Consider the following 23,656-nt stretch of genomic DNA (forward strand, 5'->3'; position numbering starts at 1 on the left):
TGTTGGATGCCATTTGTAAAATTTCGCATCGATTGGGTAAGTGGTTTCAGAGATATAATTATTTAATATTTTCCTTCAATCCAACATGGCTGCCAAACCATGTGATCTAAGATGTCATCAATTTAATATTTCAATACAAATGGGTCAGAGATCATGTGCATGCAATTTCAGATTAATAGGATAAGGCATTCAATTAAAACATTTATGGCTGGAATACCACATCACAAATAATGACATCATTATCATGCTTTTGTTCCCCATTGGGAATACTTTACAATGTGCCAAGTTTCAAATTTTTCCATTCCGCAGCTTCCCGAGAAATATTTTTTATCATTATTTGCGTTTAATCAAAGATGGCTGCCATACCATGTGACCGATGCCATCACAATTATCTTAAAAGCATTCGGCATGGGTGTCACTCATATCCTGAAAGTTTCGTCTCAATCGGACATGTGGTTGCTGAGAAAAACGAGGTTTAGCCCGTACAGACGGAAGGATGTATTAACAGACAACCCGAAAACATAATGCCTCCGGCCACTTTCGGGGTGGAGGCAAAATAATTTTCTTTACTTACTTATTAAGAACACAATGTCCATGGTAGTTATAATGCCACAGTAATGTCAAAACTATCAAAGCACCTTGAATGCACAAATTAGAAAATTAAAATCAAGGAGATTAGTTGTACAATCATTTTGGTTTCCATCTACAATATTTTCTAAATGTCTGACTGTTTCTTATATATTCAAAATATATGGGTGCGCTGAATCTCAGGACCATCGTTCATCAGAGTGAAGAAGGTCTTTTGGATTCTGAAGTAGGTTCTCCTCAAGGATTTGGCTCCATTCGTTGTTCCCCCTATCCTTACAAGTCTCCCAGTCCCTGCTGCTGAAAAGCATTCCCATAGCATGATGCTGCCACCACCATGCTTCAGGGTAGGGATAGCATTAGATGGGTAATGAGTTGTGCTCGGTTTCCGCCAGAATCCTTTATAGCCAAATCACTTGGTTACTTGGCTGTCATGTCTGAACATCAGCTTCCTACTAGCTCAAAACATGCCTAAGATATTGGTCAGATGAGAAAGAAAATAAATAAGTGATTAATAATGAAAATAAATAATAATCGTAAAATAATTAAATTATTAATCAATTGGCTAATAGAATACCTAAACTACCACCGTTTCATCTGAGCCTGTAACTTAAAAAAAATTAATCAAGTAATTAATCGAATAATTAAATAATTAATCGATTAATTGATTAATCAATAAATCAAAATCCCATTTATAGCCAAATCACTCGGTCATTGTCATGTCCAAATATCAGCTTCCTAGCTCAAGCTCAAAAGGTGCCTGAGATATTGCCCAGATGAGAAAGAAAATAAATAAGTATTTAATTAATAGATAGTAATTAAATAATGAATCAATTAATTGATTAATAAAAAAAATTTTAAAAAGTTTTGCCAAAGCAAGTGCTCACTAATGTGACAAAATTTCAGCTTCATATCTCAAAGGATGGCTGAGATATCGCCCGGAAAAAAAACAAACAAACAAGAAAACAAGAAAGAAAAACGGAGTGAAAACTGAGTACTCCCTTTCAGCACGTGTCATCGCTGGACCCCCTTTGGTGCCCAGTGATGACGTCATGCAGTGCCTGGATATGGAATAGGAAAGGAGTGACGTATAAAATCATTCCCTTATAGAGAGAAAATCTCACCTGCAATCAGCTTCCTTGGCTTTCGCATACTGCAGCAGAATTTTGGGAGAAGTTATTTGTTGCAATATCTCACCAACCTTGGCCCTGGAGAATGACAAAAATGTGCAGATGGAACCCGAAACAAGCATGTGCAGAATAATTATTTGAAAAGAAATCACAGTTCTCATCCATTGTCCAGACCAATTAAATTGAACAAAGGGCACCAACATGGACTTGTCAGGTGTACTTAGGGAAACAAAAACAACTAATACTGTGCTTTTACTTGGGCCATCATAATTGCAATTGTTGCACAAGTGTCCATTTTTTCCTGCTGTAAAAACTATTTCAACTCTTGAGCCCTGGCCTCTCTCTTTATCTCTCACCAGTTTTTACAGCGGATGTACATGGAGGCAGCCTTGTCAAAATTCTGGCCCTTTTCATAGAGCAACCCAGCATCAAAAAATTGCTGTGAGAACAGGGTTAGCTTGGTCAGGATGAAAGCATGACAAATGGCACTTAATAATTCATTCTGCATAAATTAATACATTTAAAATACCAATCAGCCTTAATATTTGAAGTAAAAAGGAGGGATGGTTATTTTAAAATGTGAACAACCCCTTTTAGCATATAATTCAAAATCTCATTATCTTTGCAGGATAGACTAGAGTTATGCACACTCACCTCTGAGCTGTCGAAACTGGGTTTGGATCTTGGCCCCAATACAGTATGCTTATAAACTGTTATCCTCGTGTTTTTCGCTGGCAAGGCGAGGCATTGATGTGTGCACCGTCCATTGGATGGACATTGAAACTGGGTTTAAGATCTGCTCGCATTATTTTGTGCATGTTATACCGTAAGTCCCACTGTGTCCTTCATAAAGCGGAAGTGAGTGTTTGTCGGCAATCCGGCTCAAATCCAAATGTCATCTTCATTCGAATGTTGGACCTGGCCAGCCAGTTCATGAGAGACTTGGGCTAAAGACCTTCCCTGGCTGACCCCATAAAAAGGTGGAAATAATTGAAGGCGATAAAAGTGTAGTAGTAGTAGTAATGTTCGTAATAGTAGTCATAGTAGTAGTAGTAGTAGGAGTAGTAGTAGTCGTAGTAGTAGTAGTAGTAGTAGTAGTAGTAGTAGTAGTTTTTTTTTGTCTACGTTGTGGGTATTGTTTGGCCTTGTGTATGGTGGGACCGTTTACTTTCCCTGTGTCTTCTTGGGCAGCAGCATGGTCTGGATGTCAGGCAGTACACCACCTTGCGCGATCGTCACCCCGCCCAGCAGTTTGTCCAAGTCCTCATCGTTGCGGATGGCGAGCTGCAAATGGCGTGGGGTGATCCGTGATTTCTTGTTATCTCGTGCAGCGTTACCTGCGATCTCCAGGATCTATGCACACAAGTACTCGAGCACAGCCGCCAGGTAGACGGGAGCGCCGGCACCGATGCGCTCGGCGTAGTTGCCTTTGCGAAGATATCTATGAACACGACTCACGGGAAACTGCAGCCCAGCTCGGGAAGAACGAGACTTGGCCTTTGCGCGAGTCTTTCCACCACCTTTACCACGTCCCGACATGATTTGTAGAGAAGAACAGATAGCAAAATAACCTTACTGTGACAGCTGACAGGTGACTAGTAGTAGTAGTAGTAGTAGTAGTAGAAGTAGGTGAGTGTAGAAGAGTGTAGAAGAGTGAGTGTAGTGTAGTAGGTGAGTAGGTGAGTAGTAGTAGTAGTAGTAGTAGAAGTATTCGTAGTAGTAGTAACATTCCATTATCCATTTTACTGAACTTGCCTTCAAGCAGAACACCAGAGATGAATGTTCAAGAGTAAACTTCACTTTTTTCAAAAAATGAATTTACTGAGCTATTGACCCTAATAAGGGGGGCATTCAAAAAGTTGTCCAAATAAGATACCCAAAATAATCCAAGACACACCAACGTTTTAAGCTTTCAATATATATACATGTATTATCAGTAAAAGATAATATATCAATGTAGCTTTATTTTGATATACACCGTGTTGCACTCTTTTTGGCACATCTTGGACTATTGTGAGCATCCCGTTTCAATAACTTCAAAAATTGCTTATTTTTTCCTTCGCACAAGGACTTGACATTTTCCTTGTCCTGTAGAGATAACTCAAACGAAGTGGGCACAGAATTATCTCGTGTAATTTTACAAGTACACTCCATAGCAAACAATGTTCAACATCCAAACAAAACGTCATCAATTTTCCAAAAGTTTGATTTCCTTTCTCAATAAAAATGTCAATCATAGAAAAGGAAAGCATCGTCTATCCATTTTCAACAAAATCTGGGGCTGGATTTCTGGCTTTTTAACATGCATTCTCAATCAAAATTCTTCAACGCACACTTTTTGAGCTGGTCTTTGGTCTTTGCACAACACAGCTGTTAACAGAATTCACATTTTTCCAAACATACTTTCATATCCTTCAGTATAGCTGCGCAATCCCTTTGCACGCTTTGGCTGGGATGCGTCAATGCCAGGTCCACACCGTGCCTCACATTCCCAACGTGCAGAGATGAGCGCGCCAAACCTGCGTTGCACGCATTAACGTGATCTTCATTCTGCTTAGGAAACAAGTATGCATAGATCAGCATAGAGTCACAGAAGTGAATAATGCATAATGTAAAGTTTCTAAATTGTAAATCTGAAACACTCAAGCTTTAAATTATTTTCAGGCAAATAAGATAAGTTAGTATCCGAGTGACCAAACCCAAAAAGGTTATTTGTTAAGATATGAAGAAAATAGGGAAGGAAAGGAATGAAGAAAAATAATTTGAGCATCGCTTGCCTTTTCATCTTTCATTCCTTCCTCGTAATACTTTATTGCATTCACGTAATCACCCCTAGAGGAGAACAAAGTACAAGCTGATCGTTTACCTTAAAGCATTCATGACACCATCTGGGTACTTCTCATATGAGGACAGTTCGAATAGGTACGGACAAAAATATAAAATGTCTTTCTTTTTTATTTTCTATTTGATATTTTGGTTATTATTGAGCCACCCCCTGCCTCCAAGCAAGTTTTCATGTATAGGGTGGTAGGGTGGTAACATGGTGAGTTATTGAGTAATCAGAGGGTGAAAGAACTCGAGCAGACTGAGGGTTCTACTTTTTTCCAATGAAAGTGGCACTCCATTGCCCTTGCAGAGTGGTGAAGATCCATAACATTTATTTTATTTTCTCTGCTGCCTAACCCATACCACCTGTCTTTTCCATGTTAATTTTGCTTACCTAAAATGGGGGTACTGAACATACACAGTGCTATTGATCTACAATGGTAAAACATATGTGCATAGAAATATCAAGAAATAAAAGCTGACCTTTTGTACCTTTGCCTCACATTCATCTATTGATCTGAAATCCAAATTTATTGAGTGCATAGCCATAATAACAAATTTGACTTCACTGTTCCAATACTTATGGAGGGCACTGTATATAAAAAAAAAAAAAAAAAAACCACCTTTAGAGGCCATTTTTCCCCGCAAAGCGGGGGTTGGCCTTTTTCGGGAGCCGTGGTTGTTGTTGTTTTTCGGTCCCCTTTTTGAAGCAATGTTTTACGGCCGGATGCCCTTCCTGACACCAACCCTTTTTGCCGCCTTTAACGACAAACAGGGAATTACCAGTGAGCTGGTACTCAATTAGCCGACCTCGGAAGGATGACAGGCTGAGTCAACCCCCCTGGCGTTAATTCAGCGATCGACCGGGATTCGAACCCAGGATCCTAGGATCCTAAGCCGGCACCCTAGCCGCTAGCCCAACACCAGGGTTGTTGTATATACATTGGGTAAAAAAGGTGTATGCATTCTGTTTATCTATTTCTATCACTAGCAACGGCACCCGCCCTATGGGCGGGGCTTCAATTGGGAGACCCAAATGAAAAGGCAAAATATCAGAAATTGAAGGCATTTTTTAATTTTAAACGACTCATATAAACATCCGTTGAATCACATCACACGCAAATCATCAAAATCTAAACAGTACATGGCGCCCATTTTGAAAAAAGATTGAATTCTGCAAAACTGAAGTCTTTCTCAGTCGCACGTTTATGTGTGAAGAGTGCGCGCCGAATCTGTAACACGGAAGCGGCCGCTACACCTGTTTCTCAGTCTCTTTGCACACGCTGCCATGTTACTTCGGAGCTGCACGTTTATATAGGAAGAGTTCGTCAGGAGTCGATCTACTCTCTCCTGGTACGTAGAATAAACAGTATTTGTAGAATTTCAACAAAAGCCACATCACTGTTCATATCGGTAAATATTATTCCATCGTGTTTGGAAAAACTGGAAAATTGGAAAACTTTGAAAAATTGGAAAAACAATATAGCCTATTTTACTCCCAGGCGTCCCAGGAATACCCACCCAAAATATCGTTGCGATCGGTTGAGCCGTTTTTGCGGTACCTTCGAACGGACGGACGGACATTTGGTGAATTCTAGTAAGATTTAATAAAAGCACACACAATGGTGAAGCAGATCAACAAATCAATCAAAAGCATTTCTACTCAGAAAGTTCCATCAGTGAATAGTCTTCAGATCCTGCACAAAATGAAGCCACACACTCAATGGTATACTTATGCTGTAACAACCTACTTCTCATGAATGTGGTAATGTTGGCACGACTGAGACATGATGAACATACGTGTACTCAAGCTGTGATGCATATTCCTTGGAAATTAAAGGCATTTGCTGTGGAGCCAGGTGCTTTGCAAGCTGTATTGCATTTTCCCAGTGCTGTAAGTCACAACGCAGCTGCCACAAAACAAAAAGAATCAAACACATCCATATTTCAATCACAATAATGAATGTTAATTGATCAAGCATCAAATGAATGGAATGTTCAATGCAAACCACAGCCATGTTTATTCAATCCAAAAAAATGAATCAGTTATCAAGACCATCATTATAAAATACACTCAATGTAAATCAAGAGCTGAGAATTTTCCTTTTTCATGCGTGTAAATCATTCAATTCAAGCCTGGTGTTGGCTTAGCGGTTAGGGTGCCGACTTGGGATCCTCGGATCCTGGGTTTGAATCCCGGTCGATCGCTGAATTAACGCCAGGGGGGTTGACTCAGCCTGTCATCCTTCCGAGGTCGGCAAATTGAGTACCAGCTTGCTGGGATGAATGATCGCGGTGTGTACCCCGGTTTAGAATAGGTGCACCGTATCCCTGCGCATCGTAGGAGGCGACCAAGGGTTGGCGTCAGGAAGGGCATCCGGCCATAAAAACATTGCCTCAAACAGGGAACCATGATTGTCATGGGGCCCGCAAGGCTAACCCCCGCTCTAGTGGAGAAAATGGCCTTAAAACGATCATTCATTCATTCATTCATTCATTCATGCGTGGGAATGAAAAATCTCAAGAGTGAAACTTTATCGCAGAAATGAGTTGTTGGTGGCAATAGAGATGTGTCAAAATTTGCATTCCAAAAAAAGAATTGCAGTTGAGCAGGAGGACATAAGTTACATGAATTTCATTTGATAACAAGACAAGAAGGTGGGAAAGAGAACTGTGAAAGATACATGAAATTAAAACGATCAGTCTGAAATGCTAATTCAATAACTCTGCAGTGAAACAAGAACTACATGGGAGAGAGAGGAAGGAGAGCTTACCATTAGTGCCTCCAACGGATCTGAGGAGGATAGGTAGAGGTTTTGTGCAAGGTCGAAATCTGACAGTAAAGCAGCTAGGTGGCCAGCTTGTAGATTCTTTTCTTCGATGCCCTAAGACAATACCCCCAGAAAATGGGTCCACACAACACAAATATGCGTGGCAAGCACAGAACCCAACACCAAAAATATTTCACAAGTACGAAACTCATTTGAAATGTATAGACAGCAGAGGGCACCTCTAACATGCAAACTCCTTTACGTGTATGCTGAAAATCTTTGGTGGTATTAAATGTATCAGTGCCCAAATGGTTTTGCACTTGTAAAACTAATCCTTTTAGTTGAGCTACAGCAAAAAGGTAGAATTGGTAAAAATAGGAGATGCACAATAACGCCTTGAATTGCTCTACATGGTTATTATTTTCCAAACTTGTCGGGATTATTTTGCATAATGACTTTCCTCGAAAGGTGGTTCAAATTCACCTGGATTTTTGCAAAGAATAACGAAGCTTGTTTGTTAATTAATCAAACGAGCAAATAACCCATCCTTATAGTGTTAATAACAATAATAATAATAATAATACATTTATTTTATATAGCGCTTTTCAAGAAGCCCAAAGACGCTTTGACAGAGTACAAAAAAAACAAGTGCAAAAAGACAAAAATCAACAGGTAAATAATCAAAGCAAAAGGAAGGAGAAGGAGAAGAGATAGTCAGGGGTTAAATGCTGTGGGTTAAATGTTGAATGCAGTGTTGAACAGGTGGGTCTTCAGTGATGTTTTGAATGTGGTGAGTGAGGAGGAGTCTCTGATGGCGTGAGGTAGTGAGTTCCAGAGGGTGGGAGCAGCGATGGAGAAGGCCCTGTCCCCCCAGGATCTGAATTTGGTCGCATGGGGGGGGGGGGGGGGGGTCAGGAAGTTGGTACCAGCAGAGCGGAGGTTGCGGGTGGGAGTGTGTCTGGAGAGGAGGTCAGTCAGGTAGGATGGGGCCAGGTTATGGGGGCTTTGTAGGTCAAGAGGAGGATTTTGTACTGGATTATCTGGGGGATGGGGAGCCAGTGAAGCTTGTAAAGGACGGGGGTCACGGGTCCGGGAATGGGTGAGTAGACGGGCAGCGGAGTTCTGAATGTATTGGAGTTTATTGATGATTATTGAGGGTGAACCAAAGAGGAGGCTGTTGCAGTAGTCCAGACGGGAGGTGATGAAGGCGTGGATGAGGGTTTCTGCAGCCGTGGAGGAGAGGGATGGACGGAGACGGGCGATGTTTTTCAGGTGAAAGAAGGCTGTCTTTGTGATCTGTTTAGTGTATTTGTCGAAGGAGAGGGTTTGGTCAAAGATGATGCCAAGATTCCGGATGTGAGGGGAGGTGGATACTGGGAAACCGTCGATGTTGAGGGCAAAGTTATGGGTGGATTTGGTGAGCGTTTTTGGGCCAATGATGATTATTTCAGATTTATCATAGTTAAGTTTGAGGAAGTTGATTTGAAGCCAGGATTTTATTTCAGTGATGCAGTTTGTCAGGATAGAGTGGGTGGCGGTGGAGATGGACTTGGTGGAGATGAAAAGCTGGATGTCATCGGCGAAGCAATGGAATTGGAGACCATGATGGCGGATTAAGTGACCAAGGGGGGGACAGGTACAGGATGAAGAGGAGGGGGCCAATAACTGAACCTTGGGGGACACCTTGGGGGAGGGGAGCAGTGGGGGATTTGCAGTTATTGATGGAGATGAACTGGCGTCTGTCGGAGAGGTATGATTTGATCCAAGAGAGGGCAGTGCCGGTAATGTTAAAGGTGGTTTCAAGTCGGGTGGGGAGGATGGTGTGATTGATGGTGTCAAAGGCGGCGCTGAGGTCGAGGAGGATGAGAATGTTGAGGTTGCCAGCGTCAGAGGAGAGGAGAAGGTCGTTGGTGATTTTGAGGAGAGCAGTTTCAGAACTGTGGTTGGAGCGGAATCCGGATTGGAATGTTTCATACAGGTTATTGGCAGAGAGGTGATGTTTAAGTTGAGTGGTTACAGCACGTTCCAAAACTTTTGACAGAAAGGGTAGGTTGGAGATGGGTCTGAAGTTATTTAGGGTGTCAGGGTTGAGTCCAGGTTTTTTCAGAATGGGGGTAACAGCAGCAATTTTGAGGGATGGTGGGACGATGCCTGTAGACAGGGAGGAGTTTATTGTTGCAGTGATAAGTGGAGAGAGCGCAGGAAGGGAGGCCTTGACAAAGCTGGAGGGGATGGGGTCAAGAGTGCAGGTGGCAGTTTTCATTCCTATGAGGAGTTCAGAGAGGTCAGTAGGGGAGACTGGGGAGAACTGAGACAGGGGTTGGCAGGATAAGGGGGGGGCAGGTGGTTTGAGGGGGAGCAGGTGCGGTGGTGGTTAAGCTGTTGTAGATGTTGTCAATTTTGCTTTGGAAGAATGAAAGGAAGGAGATGCAGTTGTCTACTGTGAATGACTGGGTGGTGGTGTCCAGGGGGCTGAGGAGTTTGTTTATTGTAGAGAAGAGTGCTTTTGGATTTCCAGAGCCAGAGTGGATAATTTGAGAGTAGTAGGCGGAGCGGGCACGGGAGAGGGCATCTTTGTAATGCTGTAGGTGGTCCTTGTAGGCTTGGGAGTGAATTGTGAGACCTGTTTTATTGCGGAGTCTTTCAAGTTGGCGAGCACGAGTTTTCATCAGGCGGAGTTCAGGGGTAAACCAGGGAGCAGAATGGGTGAAAGAAACTGTTTTGGTTTTTATAGGCACAAGCTGGTCAAGGCAGGAGGAGAGAGTGTGGTTGTAGTAGTCAGTGAGGTCAGAAGGGGTGTGGAGGTCAACGAAGGGAGAAGTGGACATTTTTTCAGAGAGTGTGGATGAGAATGAGGTCGGTGAAAGAGCGTTTAGCTTACGGAAGTTGATAGTGCGATAATGCCTTGGTGCTGGGGTGGGGATGTCAATGGTCATAGTGATGGCTAAGTGGTCAGAGAGGGTGAGGTCGGAGCCAGAGAGATGGTGCAAAAGTAATCCAGTAGAGCAGACAAGGTCCAGAATGTGCCCACGGTTATGGGTAGGAAAGTTGACATGTTGAGTGAGGTTAAAGCAGGTGAGTAAGTCAGTGAGTCAGTGGTTATTGTGGAGTCAGTGGAGTCCATGTGGATATTGAAATCACCGAGGAGGAGGATTGAGGGGGAGAAGGAACAGAGCTGGGTCAGAAAGTAGGACAAGTCAGACAGGAATGATGGGTGTGGTTTGGGAGGGCGGTAGACGACAGCCATGACTGACTGTGTGTGACCAGAGAGTTTAAAAGCCAGGTGTTCAAATGATGGAGCAGATGAGATGGAGATGAGGCTGGTCTTGATGTGCTGTCGGTGAATTACGGCAATTCCACCACCTCGGCCCTCCGAGCGTGGTTTATTGAGGTAAGAATATCCATTGGGTGTAGTGAGGTTGAGTGAGAAGTAGTCCAGAGGTTGTTGCCAGGTTTCAGTGAGACAGAGAAAGTCCAGTTTATTATCCAGAATGTAGTCGTTCAGGATGAGGCTTTTGTTGTTGAGGGACCGGGTATTGAACAGGGTGAGCTTGATGTTGCTTTGTACAGTGGGGATGAACTCAGGTGATTTAGCCAGGGTTTGCAGACAGGAGGTGCGATCGTGTGCGTTGCTGTGACCAGGTGCGCTGGGACGATGAGTGGGAGTGCGCTGAGCGGACCAGAGTACGGGAATGAAGTGACCTGTTTGTAAATAAACAAACTTACGACCGGAGCCTCTATGAATGTATCTGGGTCATCGCAGGAGTCCATGGGATTTGATTGCAGAGATGCATGATGGGGTGGAGTGAGTATTGAGCAGAAGAAGCCTTGCGGCGGAGTACCTTAGAGCCATGCCAGGCAGGAGCGAAGGGACGAGTAAGAGGCCAAGGTTGAGGAGGACGAGTAGGCCTTGCCGCAGCGGCAAACGACCGCAGCCGCTAATCAAGACGCAGCGGCAAACGACCGCAGCCGCTAACCAAGACGCAGCGGCAAACAGCCACAGCCGCAAACCAAGACCGCAAGGGCAAACAGCCACAGCCGCAAACAACGGCCGCAAACAACGGGAGCGGGCCTGAGGAAACAGTGGAAGAGCCGGGCAGGCGAAGCCAGGAGCAGAGCCGGGACCGAGCAGAGGGCAGACCCAACGGCCAAAAAGCTGCCACGACCACCAGAAAAGCAGACTATATACAATGACCCAGTCGGAGAAGCGGCGAACAAGTAACGCCAGCGTCCTCTCCAGACCGGACTCAATAATTTAACATTATTTACTGTACAAAAATTCACAAACTATTTATGCATATTTTATTTGTGGTTAGTAAATATTACTCACACATGATAATGTAATATGGAAAGCAAAAATAAAACTTTTCAATTTCCTGATGTATTTTATATACAGTCATGCTGCAGCAAAACACCGGTAGTGAGATCACCGGTAGTAATTCATTAAATTGACTTTCACAGAAATTTGAATTATTATATTATCGACCTATATTGCACACAAATATTTCATGGGGATAGCACACCATAAGTGAAAATAACAAAAATGATTGCAGATTACTGCATATATCACATCAGATAATTAGTCATGCTCTCCACAGAATGTAGGTGCTGCAGGAGCAGTTTATTTGGCTATGGTTACAATTCTGCATGGGTTACCACTTTGACAAAGGAAGTCAGGGCAGGAATTTGTAATTTTTTCAGTGTGCCAGCGATAGCTCGCCTACCCTTTGTGAAGGACACCATGAGATCTTTAACGTCCACCAACTAATGCCAGCAGAAAGTACGCCCGTTTAACGTCCACCTGAGGGACGACACGCACATTGATGAATCACCTTGCCTGTGAAACTAGTACCATGAATGCTTGGACAACGAATGTATATATATATCGAGGGCCAGTCAATAAGTAACCTTAAAATGGTGATATAAATTTGAGAATGTAATGTGTGTAGTTCCGCAAAGGTGGGCGGTCCGCTTCGAAAGTCCGCTTATCCGCTTATCCGCTTATCCGCTGCAGCGGACTAACGTTTTCGAAGCGGATAAGCGAATCGGAACAACCACCGGAAACCGAAGCGGATAAGCATAAGCGGACTTCCGAAAAATTAAAGCGCATCGCGATTCGCCAAATCAGCTGTTAGCCTGAGCCGTTACTCTAGAATTGTGAATATTTATTTAAGTGAATAATAAGTGAAACCCTAACAACTCGGCTCTCGCCCAATCTCTTCCCGCTCGAGTTCCGTGATGCTTGGGTAACTCTGTTTCTCAGGCATAACACGCCGCTCCCGAGCTCTGCCTCGGTCGAGCGCGTGTTCAGCTACGGGTCGGACATCCTCAGGCCTAAGAGGTCGGCCCTGGCTGCACCGAACTTCGAGGCCCTCGTCTTCATGAAGGGCAACCTCCAAATCCTCAAGAAGGCCCACGAGGTGGAGGAGGAAGACGAGGACTAGTCAACAGACTGCTAGTCTGTTGACTAGTAGACTCTCTTGTCAAAGAAAGGACGGGCAAATTGATTTTTCTTTAATGTAACTTGCATATATTAAAATTATATTTAAATTAACTGTAGAGTAGAGTAGAGTCGAGTGGAAAACTTTATTTCAATAAATTTTGAATAAATTTTATTTAAATAAAAATGTATATTTTTGATCTTAAAAGCTTTGTTTGTCTTTGTAGTAGTTAGAAATGGCTATTTAGGCTTAAAAAGCATTAAATTCCCTTTAGAAACGTCAAAAATCGCTTTAAAAACGTCGAAGCGCTTTAAAAAAATCGAATCGAAGCGGATAAGCGGATAAGCGGTAAGCGGACTAAGATTTTCGGCCGCTGAAGCGGATAAGCGAATCGGACTACACGGGCTGGTGGAGCGGATAAGCGGTAAGCGGACTTAAAATTTTCCGAATCGCGCCCACCTTTATGTAGTTGTATACGACCTATATTATATCTATGGGTAAGAGTCATGTTTTGCCTGTTTTAGATCTAGCAACATTGAGCGTATGATGTCAGTAGAGCAGTTCCAAGATGGCGGCTCCCTTAGAAGCATGCACCAGGGAGGAGAAACGTTCTGTCATCCTTTTCTTGGGAAGTGAGGGTGTGAATCCCAGTGAAATCCATCGCAGAATGAAGATGCAATATGGTGACATGTGTTTATCACTGCAGCAGGCGTAAGACTGGGACAGGAAGTTTAAAAGTGGAGTGTCCATTGTGGCAGATGCTGCTCGCTTGGGCCGGCCTCACACAGCCGACACACCAGAAATGGTTGCAGGATTTGAGCGCGTGCTAAGGGAAAACCGTCGCATTACGCTGGATGAAGTGGTCTCCGAATTGAACATTATCCATGGTTCAGCACACCATGTCATTCACAACGTGCTGGGGTTCCGCAAAGTGTCTGCAAGGTGGGTGCCTAGACCACTCACACCCGAACTGAAAGAACGGCGAGTGGACGCCAGTGAAGAACTTCTGCGACATTACGAAACAGAAGGCGGTGCTTTCTTACAGCACGTAGTGACTGGGGATGAAAGCTGGGTCCACTACTTTCAGCCAGAAACGAAGAGGGCAAGCAAAGAATGGCGCTATTCAACTTCACCAAAGCCCAAAAAAATTCCGCACACAGCCGTCCGCTGAAAATGTGATGCTGACGCTCTTCTGGGATAGCCCAGGCCCACTTGTAAAGCATTACATGCACAGAGGGACCCCAGTCACCAGTGCATCATACTGTGACCTCCTTAAAAATTATCTGAAACCAGCAATCAGATCAGAACCTCATAGACTACTCACTACCGGTGTTTTGCTGCAGCATGACAATGCTCAGCCTCATACTGCCAGTGCTACAGCTGCAACAATCGAGGACCTGCATTTTGAGAGTCTTCCTCATCCACCCTACTCGCCCGACCTCGCCCCTTCGGATTACCACATCTTTGGGCCACTTAAAGAGGCGCTTGGTGGAACCACTTTCCGATCCGACGAAGAGGTCCAAGAGGCAGTGCATGAATGGCTACACAAGCAGCCAAAAATTTTTTTTCTCGAGGAATCCAGGCTTTAGTAGGTAAGAGAATACCATAGGGAAGGTAGAATTGTATAGAAATACCATGACCGTGTGACACGTAGGAGAATCTCGATGTACATAAGAAGGGAAAATGTAACTGAAGGTTGTTTAAATGTTCATCATACGTGGGATGGTGACGTGTTAATTAGTAATATAGGTTAAGGCTAATTTCCACTGTGCATCAAACCCTCTGTCGTCATACCTAACATTTTTGTCGACAAGGCCGGCCATTAATTACGCTTCATGAACTGCCGGCCAAACTAAGCCCACCCCGTGGACACTTACGGCAAAAAGGACCCGCACAGGAGAGGTGCAGCTGACAGTGGTGATGTAGGTTTGAGAAGAAGGCCGACAGGCCACGCCCCTGAAGTGACACGGCCTTGGGAGGGGGGTGGGGGGGGGGGGTGGGACATCAAGAGGGGGTTCGCGAGGAACAAGGCAGTTGGTGCGGCACGAAGGACACGCTGGTCATCTTGTTCATCCTTGAAGGAGAGAGTGTTGTTTTATTTGGCTGTCGTGAGGAGCAGTGACTGTGGTCTTTTTCATTGGGTGACGTAGTCGGAGCGAAGAAGAGGTGGTTATGCTGGGAGCTCGAGGAAGAAGCTGGCAATTTTTCTGTGCGTTTTGGAGGAGAGGGGATTAGTGTGGCATCGTAAGGAGCAACAATTGCTGGACTCACAAGTGGGTTGGAGGCCGCTTGTGGTTCTCCTGCACAGTCAAGAGAAGACCAAAAAAAGGAGGCCGTCTTCGTGACTCACCTCAAATTCGTGGCACCTTTGAGCACGGAGCTGCCGCCATTTTGTTTGCCTCCGTGCGGATGGTGCAAGACACCACCAGCTGCCAACCTCACAAACGGACCCCGTTGGGCAAGCTACGTGCTGGCCAGGGGGGATTTTATTTTATTAGTTATACCCCCCTGTATGTGTTTTGTGAGTCGGTGTGGAGGATCCTCACAATATAAAATTTTACCTCAGATTTATTTTCTTTAATTTTCTGTGTTTATTTTTGCTTTCAAATCATTATTGCTGCATTTTTGTTTGTCACATATTGTTTGTGGGTTTCGGGACTAAACCCGTGTGTTCCTTAGTCAAACGCTTCGTATCTCTTCCATCTCGCACGCGCAGTAACCGCAATAATCAGCAGGTCGCCTTGGGAGGAAGGCTGGTTTGGCTCATCCGTCCAGGCTGGTCTTCACTAGCAGGGACGTGACAATATATAGTCACGTGAAAAAGTAAGTACACCCCATGTAAAGTTTTGACTTTTTCAACATATTTCAACATACAGCGATTTGATCTCATTTCAACAATATTGATAGATAAAGGTGATATAATATAACAAATATCATGAAACATTTACATTTTGTAGTCCATTGTATAATTTAAATAAAAGTAAATGCAAATTTCGCATGTGGAAAAAGTAAGTACACCCCTACATTTATAACTACTTCAAATACCTAAAATTAGAATCAGGTGCACCAGCTCAGGTGCAAATGATGAGAACGTCGTAAGAGAGGATCTTGGAGGAACCTGTCTTATTTAAACCTCAGACATTAAGTTTGGTTTGCGCTTTGTGGTTTGCTCTTTGATCTAGGCATGGCGTCACCATGCCTAGATCAAAAGAGCTCTCTGAGGCCCTCAGAAAGAAGGTTATAGATGCCTACGAGTCTGGGAAGGGATTTTAAAATATCTCCAAACAATTTGAAATCAATCATTCGACTGTCCGGAAGATCATCTACAAGTGGAGAAGATTCCAAACAACTGCCAACTTGTTCAGGCCAGGCCGCCCCAGCAAGTTCAGCCCGAGAGCAGACCGCAAGATGCTGAAAGAAGTCTCGAAGAACCCCAGAATGTCATTACGGGACCTACAGGTAGCTCGTGCCACTGTTGATGTCAAATTGCACGAGTCTACCATTAGAAAGAGGCTGCACAAATTTGATCTACATGGGAGGTGTGCCAGGAGGAAACCTTTGCTGTCCAGAAAGAACATCAGGGCAAGACTAAAGTTTGCCAATGAACACCTCGGCAAAGACCAGCACTTCTGGAACAATGTGCTCTGGACAGATGAGTCAAAGGTAGAGCTATTTGGCCACAGTACCAGAAAACATGTTTGGCGAAAACCAAAGACAGAATTTGACCACAAGAACCTGATACCAACTGTAAAGCATGGTGGTGGAAATATTATGGTTTGGGGCAGCTTTGCTGCATCAGGACCTGGGCAGCTCACCATCATATAAACCACTATGAATTCTTCATTGTACCAGAGGGTGCTTGAGGATAATGTGAGGCCATCTGTCGGAAAGTTGAAGCTCAACCGAAGGTGGACCTTGCAACATGACAATGACCCTAAACATACCAGTAAATCCACCAAGAATGGCTGAAAAGAAAGAAATGGAGGGTTCTGGAATGGCCAAGTCAAAGCCCGGATCTAAATCCCATCGAGATGTTGTGTGGGGATTTGAAACGAGCTGTGCATGCAAGAAACCCCTCAAACATCGCACAGTTGAAAGAATTCTGCATGGAGGAGTGGCCAAAAATTTCTCCCAATCGATGTCAGAGACTGGTAGACAGTGATAAGAAGCGCCTACTTGAGGTTGTTTCTGCCAAAGGCAGCAATACCACCTATTAGAGCCAAGGGTGTACTTACTTTTTCAACATGCGAAATTTGCATTTATGTTTATTTAAATTATACAATGGACTACAAAATGTAAATGTTTCATGATATTTGTTCTATTATATCACCTTTATCTATCAATATTGTTGAAATTAAGATCAAATAGCTGTATGTTGAAATATGTTGAAAAAGTCAACTCTTTACATGGGGTGTACTTACTTTTTCACGTGACTGTACATATATATATGTATGTATATATATATATATATATAGATATATATATATATATATATATATATATATATATATATATATATATATATATATATATATATATTATATATATATATATATATTATATATATATATATATATATATATATGTATGTATATTATATATATTATATATATATATATATATCTATATATATATCTATATCTATATAATTATAAAATTGAAATCTTGCGTGTTTGTGTGTAACATTTGATCGGTCCGGGGGCGTGGCTTACCCCTTTGAGAGAGTAGTAATATCCACCATTTTATTAACTCGCATAGCTTTGAGGCCTGTTTTGTAGGCCCGTGGTGTCTTGCTCTCTCTCTCAGTTTTACTTCAAATCAAATTCGATATATCATTTCATTTTTCACAGTCGCTAACATAGTTTTAGACTCGGTTGAAAAAAAACGGGAAGAAAATCCGATGAAAGTTTCCGTTTATAGAACGAAATGAATTCTGAAAGGCTTGTATCTTCAAGGCCATTGAGTCTGTCTCACGCCTTTATCTTCAATCTAACTCGCCATCTGATTTCATTTTTATCGATGGTTTTAGACTCGGTAAAAGAAATAATTGAGAACATTCACGCACACACGGGAAATTGCAGAGATATATTTTAAAAATTGCGCCACGTTGATATACGAAAATACACCGCCTAAAATAACAGGCATACAGTATATATCTTCGTTATTTCATTCAACATTATTACCCGGAAGTAAAATATGTTTCAGGAAATTACCGAGAGATATTTCTTCGATTTTTTTTTATTATTTATATGCGCATACACTTTAAATAGGTTTATTTGAAATCTTTAATTTTCACAATGTAATTTATTTGTCATTTGATGATCGGCAAAACGATAGCACAAACACAATACTATTTGCAGGAAGAATGTCGTATCAACCCTCCGACGGCGCTACGGACGCGGACAACGAATCACACCTCACGTCTATGGACGCGAATAGCAACATCCGCACGAATCAGTCATCAATGATTTTCATTGACGCGCCTGGAGGCACAGGGAAGACGTTTCTTATTAACCTGATTCTCTCCAAAGTGAGAGCGAGTGGAGAAGTTGCCCTTGCGGTGGCCTCATCTGGCATAGCTGCTACCCTCATGCCTGGTGGAAGAACAGCGCACTCAAGGTTCCAAATCCCTCTGACACCGAGGGAAGGTGGCGTATGCAACATCGATAAAAATTCCACTATCGCAGACCTCTTTCGAAGTACAAAACTCATCGTGTGGGATGAGTGTCCTATGATCAGAAGAGAGAGTTTCGAGGCTGTGGATCGCACGTTGCGTGATGTATGTGACAAAGACGAGCCTTTTGGAGGGATCTTGACGATATGCTGTGGTGATTTCCGTCAACTTCTGCCCGTGGTGAAAAGAGGGTGTGATGCTGACGTTGAGAATGCGTGCATAAAGAAGTCCTACTTATGGCAGAGCTTTGGAATGTTTCACTTGAGAACTAATATGCGACTGACCGACGGAAGTGGGCAGTTTTCAAGATTTTTGCTCGACATCGGCGAGGATAGAATCGAGAAAAATGCGGATGATGAGATAGATTTGCCAGAGGATATACTGCTGACAGCGAGTGGGCTCGATGAGTGCATCGATACCATATATCCATCATTCGCCAATCCAATGGAGGTTTTTTCAGCAAGGTCTATATTAGTGCCCCTCAACAATATGATGCGAAACATCAATTCAAGATGCATCACAAGGTTCCCTGGTGCTAGCAAGGAGTATGCTGCGTTCAACAGTGTGACTGAGGGTACTGATGCGACGCACTTCCCAACGGATTTCCTAGATTCCGTTGAAGTCTCGGGATTGCCGCCGCACAACCTCGAGCTCAAAAAAGGATCCCCTATCATTTTGATGCGGAACTTGGACCCTCCGAAACTTTGCAACGGGACGCGCATGATTGTTGAGGACATGCTTCGAAATATTATAGTTGCGAGGATCATAAGTTCAACGTTTGAAGGCGAAACTGTAATGCTCCCTCGGATCCGACTAAATCTGTCGGAAGCTGAGGATATCCCTTTGCAGCGCTGCCAGTTCCCCCATACAATCCTGCTTCGCAATGACGATCCATAAGGCGCAAGGGCAAACTATGGAGAATGTGCTGGTCTACCTGGAGAAACCGGTCTTCCAGCATGGTCAGCTGTATGTGGCGCTCAGTCGAGGGAAGAGGAAAGAGAACGTGCGAGTTTATGTAAATGGAGGATCGTCGACAAAGAACATCGTCATCAGAAGTGTCCTCTGACAACAAAACCGTGGTAGTCCACGGGTCGCGTGTTTTTTCTAAAAAAAAAAAAAAAAAAAAAACCTGATCGGAGATAAGGGCCGAAATCACGTGTCACAGGTAAGTGATTTAGAACGCTGGAGAGGTGAGCCTTATGGCTTGCTGGCCCAAATAATCTCCCTGATGATGTCCAGCGTTCGCTTTAGTTCTATTCTCATATCTATTCAAACTGACATTGACCCAACGGTTCATGGGTCGTCTAGTATATATATATATATATATATATATATATATATATATATATATATATATATATATATATATATATATATATATATATATATATATATATATGTATATATATATATATATATATATATATATATATATATATATATAATTATATATATATATATATATGTATATATGTATGTATGTATGTATGTATGTATATATATATATATATATATATATATATTGTTACGCAACCGTGATTAACACCACAGTTACGGATGGCCGATTGCGAGACTTTACACTCCCGAGGCGAAAACTCAATGGCGGATTCAAACTCAACACAAAGTTAAATGCGCGGAAGGGCAGACACAGCAAGCTCCGCAGCCCTATCTATTAAAATGAAACACCCAGGAAAACTGCGTTCAGATATATACAGAAAATAATATAAGGATTTATTATTTATAAGTAAAGACAGTGAAAAAGCCCGCGCCGGTAATACTAATAACTCGAATAAGCCTAAATTGGGATCCCACACACAACAGATATCAAACACGATACGAGGGAGGTGAATACGAAAATAACACGTCTTTTAGTTTTATGCAAAGTGTATTCGCGGGTACGGCCTTATCTCGTCCTTGTCGTCTTGGTGACCGCCGTCCAACACCCGGCTCCTTTCGTCCCGCGGCACGCCTCACTCCAAGTTCCACGGCCCCGCGGCCCTCTCCGTCCGCCTCCAAACGCCACCAGGCCTCGTCGGTTCAACGGCCCACCCACACCACGAGCTCCTTTGCTCCAACGCAGGGCTGCACAAAGCAAACGAACTCCACTTGACTCGACTCGACTCTCTTCGGGAGTGCTGGCAGCCAAGTCCAACTGTTCAGTGCCAACTGTTCAGTGCCAACTGCTGAGTGCCAACTGCCAACTGCTCAGTGCCAACTGCCAACTGCCAACTCCAACGAACTCTCCCTAAAAATGGCGTCCGACCGTCGAATCTATCTCTCGCCGTTTGCGTCACATTCGCGCACTCCTCAGCCAATAATAGCCTCCCAACTCGCCGGCTCGCCCAGGTCACGCCCCCTGCGGCATCGCTCCACTCTCCCGTCCCCGACCCCGCGGTCCTTGTGTTATAACACGTGCCAGGCGAGGTTTGTAGGCCTTGGAGGTGTAAACGGTGGCGGCCAATTGTGGCGGTGTTTTTGGCCTGGTTTCCTGTCCATTTGTTCCGAAGTCATTGTCAGGGAAAGGAATTATTTAATGTTGCGCTAAGGACCTAACTAATGTTTATGTGGTTTGCAGTGCCATAATGGACAAAGGTTTGACTACTAGGTGAAACTCACAGGGGCGTTACCTTTAATCCCTCACTATTTAACACTCGAACCTCCAGGTAGATCCACAATCATACATCTTCCCCCGACAAACGCCTAAACATCAAGAACTTATTACATGTAGAGTCCCTGTCACGACAGCCGAATACCTACCTATTCAGATCTACCTAGCTCTAGATGTTGCTCTACCAAATTCATAACACAGCCCCCCCCCTGGAACCGTAGCTCCTGCAAGGTTCACTGCAGGCGCTACCACTCCAGCCTTAACACTTACTGTCACACACTTAATTAACCTATGAAATAAATCAGGAAGGGCTGTGGGAAGTGAGTCGGACTACCTACCTACACTTCCTTAACATGCTGAACCCCTTAACCATCATGCAAGTATGTACATTTTCTTCGTTGTTCCTGTGGAGGGAGGAAACAACAACACACAACACTAACTTAACCACAAAACTTAACCATCTTTCCAAAACTCAAAACTCTAACCTTTGTACATACCCCGGTCTACAGACCGCGTCCCCCGGTGGATGCCACAAGACACAACCTTACCTGCGGGGCCATCCCCAATGCATCCCCCTAAATTTCCACGGGCCCTGTCCAGATGTTACAGGTGAGTGACACGGCTCGGTGGATTTCGCCCACATTCATGCAACACAGACCCCTTAACCACTCATTCTCATTCCATAGGTCATCAAGGCATTTCAAAAATCAACAAAGCACTTATTTCAATACACCCCCTGCAGGACCATGGCATTGATGTCATTCACGTGTGTGTGCATTCCTCAACTAGGCAGCGGGGAGGTACCGCACAAAAAGATGGTGGGGGCGCATCAGGCTGTGGTGCCCGCAGTCCCAAAAACAAGTCAACCGACTTACAAGTTCATTGCCCCCCCCCCCCCCTTTTACCTCTTGGCCCCGTGACAGCCCAACAGCCCCTTTCCGCCGTTACCTCGCCGGTGAGGGTCTCCACACACACCAGGCTCCTTTGCCTCCTGCTTTCGCGCAGCAACACGGGTCACCGGGGGACTTCCTCACCCCGCGGCGCCCAACCAGACCCTCCACCGACGAGCTCCAATTTCCAGTTACCACCGGCTGACAGGGGTAATTGCCGCAGAGGGGGGCCCGCAGGCATCGCTCCTCAGAGCTTGCTCTGTACCTGCGGACACACACACCTTCCCCACCCACAAGACCCCAAAACACACTTCCTCCCCCCGCTACACTTCCTCCCCCCGCTGCCATTCAATTCTCCACACAACTCAGCACAATTCAGTACAATTCTTGGTGTAAAAGGTGTTACAAGGCTTGCCATGCCTGCCACATGTGAAATCCCCCAGTTCACATTTAAACCATCACACATTTCCAAAAGCACAAGTATCGCCCTCATTATCTCAATAATCATCACTCACTCTCCAGGTCCACTCTCACGACCACATCAAAACACATAACCACAACACAAAAACATACGCCACCCACAAGACACTGTGTGGCTCCCATTCCATCCCCTCACCGGCCGTGTCATCACTCTCACCCGCCTCCCAACTCCAAATTACATGTCCCCAATCTCCAAAGCAAGTCCTGAAGCCTGGGACAGTACTCCTTAAACACTCACCTCAAGTGCAGGTAGTTACAGGTTGGTCAGGTCCAAAGTGCAATCCACCCATACAATTCCCAAAATTTCACATTGGGCCTACAAATACTTCCAAATTTCTCTTTTGTCCCCACTACGACTGGCAGGTATGTGGATCCGCATCCAACGGCGATCATCACTACACAACTACCTGTAGCCACGACAGCTCTGCACCTCTACCGTGCAAGGTCATCGGGACAAGGTGAGCAGTCAAAACGCCAACATGCCCATGAGTGTCCATAAGGGGTGCGACCCACCATCCATCCTTCGACCCCTGCGAGGAACACAGCAGCACCAGCCCCAGCTGGCCAATGTGGTGAGCACTTGCTGCCACAATACACACTACCGCACACACAACCTCGGCCCTGGGGGGCACGGTCGCAGTGCGTGGCATCCCTACAGCCACGTCCCCTGCACCTCCCCATCATCCCCCAGTCCGACTACAGAACTGCAGCCCCCCCAGTGCTCACCCACACTTGACCACACCAAGGTCCAGTCAACAGCCATGCTCCACCAGGAGACTCACCCAGAAGACATGGTCCACACACCTCGGACATGCACAGCACCACGTTGACCCTCAGGCTACACAACTACATCCCCATAACCCCGCGTCCCAAATATCAGCACAGTTGCCCCCGCAACCAGTTGAAGCTGTGTCCTGCTACCTTATTAATTTTATCACAGCCTCCAACACTTTGGTCTACACACCTGGATCAATAATGGCGTCACTGTACAGTGTCCACCATGACATTTCAAAATCCACCCTTAAAAACCCACAGATTACCCATGCCGAAACATTTGTCACCTTTTACTAACCTCACCAAAGAAGGATGCTTTGCCATACACATGCCAGCCGAGCATGGCCCATATGCTCGGCTCGTTACACATCTCCCGATTCACATCCCCATGGCTCTCTTCCCAACCCCGAGAGTCCATAAATCATAACGGAGCATCTGTGGAAGGTCACTCACACCATCACGTTCCACAGATGCCCC

At 44.4% G+C, this 23,656-nt stretch overlaps 1 protein-coding gene across 1 annotated transcript in view; it reads right to left on the bottom strand.

The window, feature by feature from the left end:
* The window catches only part of WDR19 (WD repeat domain 19), a 185,022-nt gene that overhangs the window by 52,918 nt on the left and 108,448 nt on the right, over positions 1-23,656 (bottom strand). The window contains exons 19-24 of the mRNA XM_068120441.2: positions 7,316-7,426; positions 6,342-6,451; positions 4,493-4,547; positions 4,119-4,265; positions 2,072-2,154; positions 1,710-1,793 (exon numbers count right to left, since the gene is read on the bottom strand). Coding sequence (XP_067976542.2) covers positions 1,710-1,793; positions 2,072-2,154; positions 4,119-4,265; positions 4,493-4,547; positions 6,342-6,451; positions 7,316-7,426 — 590 coding nt within the window. The remainder of the gene's footprint in view (positions 1-1,709; positions 1,794-2,071; positions 2,155-4,118; positions 4,266-4,492; positions 4,548-6,341; positions 6,452-7,315; positions 7,427-23,656) is intronic.

The sequence above is a fragment of the Myxine glutinosa genome, chromosome 1 (assembly GCF_964187855.1).
Source record: "Myxine glutinosa chromosome 1, kmMyxGlut1.1, whole genome shotgun sequence".
In the NCBI taxonomy this organism is placed as follows: domain Eukaryota; kingdom Metazoa; phylum Chordata; class Myxini; order Myxiniformes; family Myxinidae; genus Myxine; species Myxine glutinosa.